Genomic DNA, 2,500 nt, shown 5'->3' with positions numbered 1-2,500 from the left:
TCACCTGTCTGTCTGTCTGCTCACCTGTCTGTCTGCCTGCTCACCTGTCTGCCTGCTCACCTGTCTGTCTGTCTGCTCACCTGTCTGTCTGCCTGCTCACCTGTCTGTCTGCCTGCTCACCTGTCTGCCTGCTCACCTGTCTGTCTGCTCACCTGTATGTCTGCTCACCTGTCTGTCTGTCTGCTCACCTGTCTGTCTGCCTGCTCACCAGTCTGTCTGCCTGCTCACCTGTCTGCCTGCTCACCTGTCTGTCTGCTCACCTGTCTGTCTGTCTGCTCACCTGTCTGCCTGCTCACCTGTCTGTCTGCTCACCTGTCTCTCTCTCTCTTTAACCACCTGTCTCTCTCTCTCTCACCTGTCTCTCTCTCACCTGTCTGTCTCTCCTCTCACCTGTCTGTCTCTCTCTCTCTCTTCTCACCTGTCTCTCTCTCTCTCTCTCTTTAACTACCTGTCTCTCTCTCTCTATCCTCTCACCTGTCTGTCTCTCGTCTCACCTGTCTGTCTCTCAGGTCCCTGGAGGAGTCGGTGTGTAAGCCCGTGTGTCTGGTGTTCAGGAACCTCGTCACCATGCAGGAAGATAACAGCGGCTTCTCCGTTCTGCTCGACATGCTCGCCGAGCTCTACCAGAAACAGCCCAAGATCGGTTATCACCTGCTCTACTACCTCAAAGCCAGGTGAGTCCTTCCTTCCTTCCTTCCTTCCTTCCTTCCTTCCTTCCTTCCTTCTTTCTCCCTTCCTTCCTTCTTTCCTCCCTCCCTCCCTCCTACCTTACTTCCTTCTTTCTTCCTTCCTTCCTCCTTCTCTCCTTCCTCTCTCGTTACTCCCTTCCTTCTGTCCTTCTTGCCTTCCTTCCTTCCTTCTTTCCTTCCTTCCCTCCTTCCTCCCTTCCTCTGTCCTTCTTTCCTCCCTCCCTCCGTCCCTCCCTCCTACCTTCCTTCCTTCCTTCCTTCCTCCCCCCACCTGCCTTCATTCCTTCCTTTCCTTCCTTCCTTCTTTCTTTCCTCCCTCCCTCCCTCCTTTCTTCCTTCCTTCTTTCTTTCCTCCGTCCTTCCTCCTTTCCTTTCCTTCTTCCTCCTTTCCTGACTCAAGGACAACAGGAGGGTTAAAAGCTGGAGATATTAATGTCTATAATATGTGTGTGTGTGTGTGCATGTGTGTGTGTGTGTCCGTGTGTGTGTGTGTGTGTGTGTGTGTGCAGTAAAGCGGCCAACGGGAAGATGATGCTGTACGAGTCGTTCGCCCAGGCGACGGCGCTCGGTGACCTACACACGTGTCTGATGATGGACATGAAGGCTTGTCAGGAGGACGACGTCAGACTGCTCTGCTACCTCACACCCTCCATCTACTCTGAGGTACACACACACACACACACACACACACACACAACACACACACACACACACACACACACACCACAACACACACCACTCTCTGAGACACACCACACACGCACACACACACACACACACACACACACACACACACACACACACACACACACCCTCCAATCTACTCTGAGGTACACACACACACACACACACACACACACACACACACCACACACCCTCCATCTACTCTGAGGTACACACACACACATACCTGTTTTACTACCTCGTGGGGACCCTGGCTGGGTGCAGTCCTGTGGGGTCCAGCCTTTCTAAAGGGTCTAGAGACGTAATTTTAACTCCTAAATTCATCATAATTCTGTTTGAACAAAAAAAATTATTTGAAATATCAAAAACTCACATAAATCTGAAACCTGAATGTTGCCCCCCCCCCCCCCCCCTCGTTGGGACCCGTAATGCTAACGTCTATTAGCATACAGTTGACATCACTGTTAGCCACAGTACAATTCATATTCAGTATTTGAACAAATGTTGGATTGAAACCCTAAAGCTAACCCAGGGGGCTAATCGCTAAGCTAATATGCTAATACAAAGCTAACATGCTAATATACACACTTTGTCAGGTAAAGGTCCTCACACTGCAGTACCGTGTGTGACCTCTGGGGTTAACACACACAGTCAGGACAACCAACCTTGTGGGGACCAGGCCTATCAGGAGGCTGTTTGCTATTGATTCCAATGCTCGTTACCATGGAAACCAGGAGTCGGTCCCCACAGGGTTGGTAATATGTCAGGTTGCGGTCCCCACCAGGATAGAAAAACACGCACACACACACACACTCCTGACGTTGTGCTGCTTCAGTTTCCAGATGAGACGTTACGGAGCGGTGAGCTGCTCAACATGATCGTGGCCGTCATCGACTCCACGCAGGTAACACGCTGTTCATCACGTATGACTGTTTCTACACGCGTGTGTCTGTCAACCTGTTAACATGGTGTGTGTGTGTGTGTGTCTCTGTGTGTCTCTGTGTGTGTGTGTGTGTGTGTGTGTGTGTGTGTGTGTGTGTGTGCAGTTACAGGAGCTGATGTGTCATGTGATGATGGGGACCTTGGTGATGTTCAGGAAAGATTCAGTACTCAACATCCTCAGTGAG

General features: G+C 51.0%; 1 protein-coding gene across 1 annotated transcript in view; it reads left to right on the top strand.

The window, feature by feature from the left end:
* Positions 1-2,500, top strand: part of ints3 (integrator complex subunit 3) — a 17,002-nt gene that overhangs the window by 11,001 nt on the left and 3,501 nt on the right. The window contains exons 19-22 of the mRNA XM_053334811.1: positions 510-674; positions 1,199-1,352; positions 2,209-2,277; positions 2,420-2,495. Coding sequence (XP_053190786.1) covers positions 510-674; positions 1,199-1,352; positions 2,209-2,277; positions 2,420-2,495 — 464 coding nt within the window. The remainder of the gene's footprint in view (positions 1-509; positions 675-1,198; positions 1,353-2,208; positions 2,278-2,419; positions 2,496-2,500) is intronic.

This window comes from Scomber japonicus, chromosome 15, assembly GCF_027409825.1.
Source record: "Scomber japonicus isolate fScoJap1 chromosome 15, fScoJap1.pri, whole genome shotgun sequence".
NCBI classification, from domain to species: Eukaryota; Metazoa; Chordata; class Actinopteri; order Scombriformes; family Scombridae; genus Scomber; species Scomber japonicus.
Note: the sequence above shows the minus strand (reverse complement) of the source record. Positions and strands in the feature narration are given on the sequence as shown.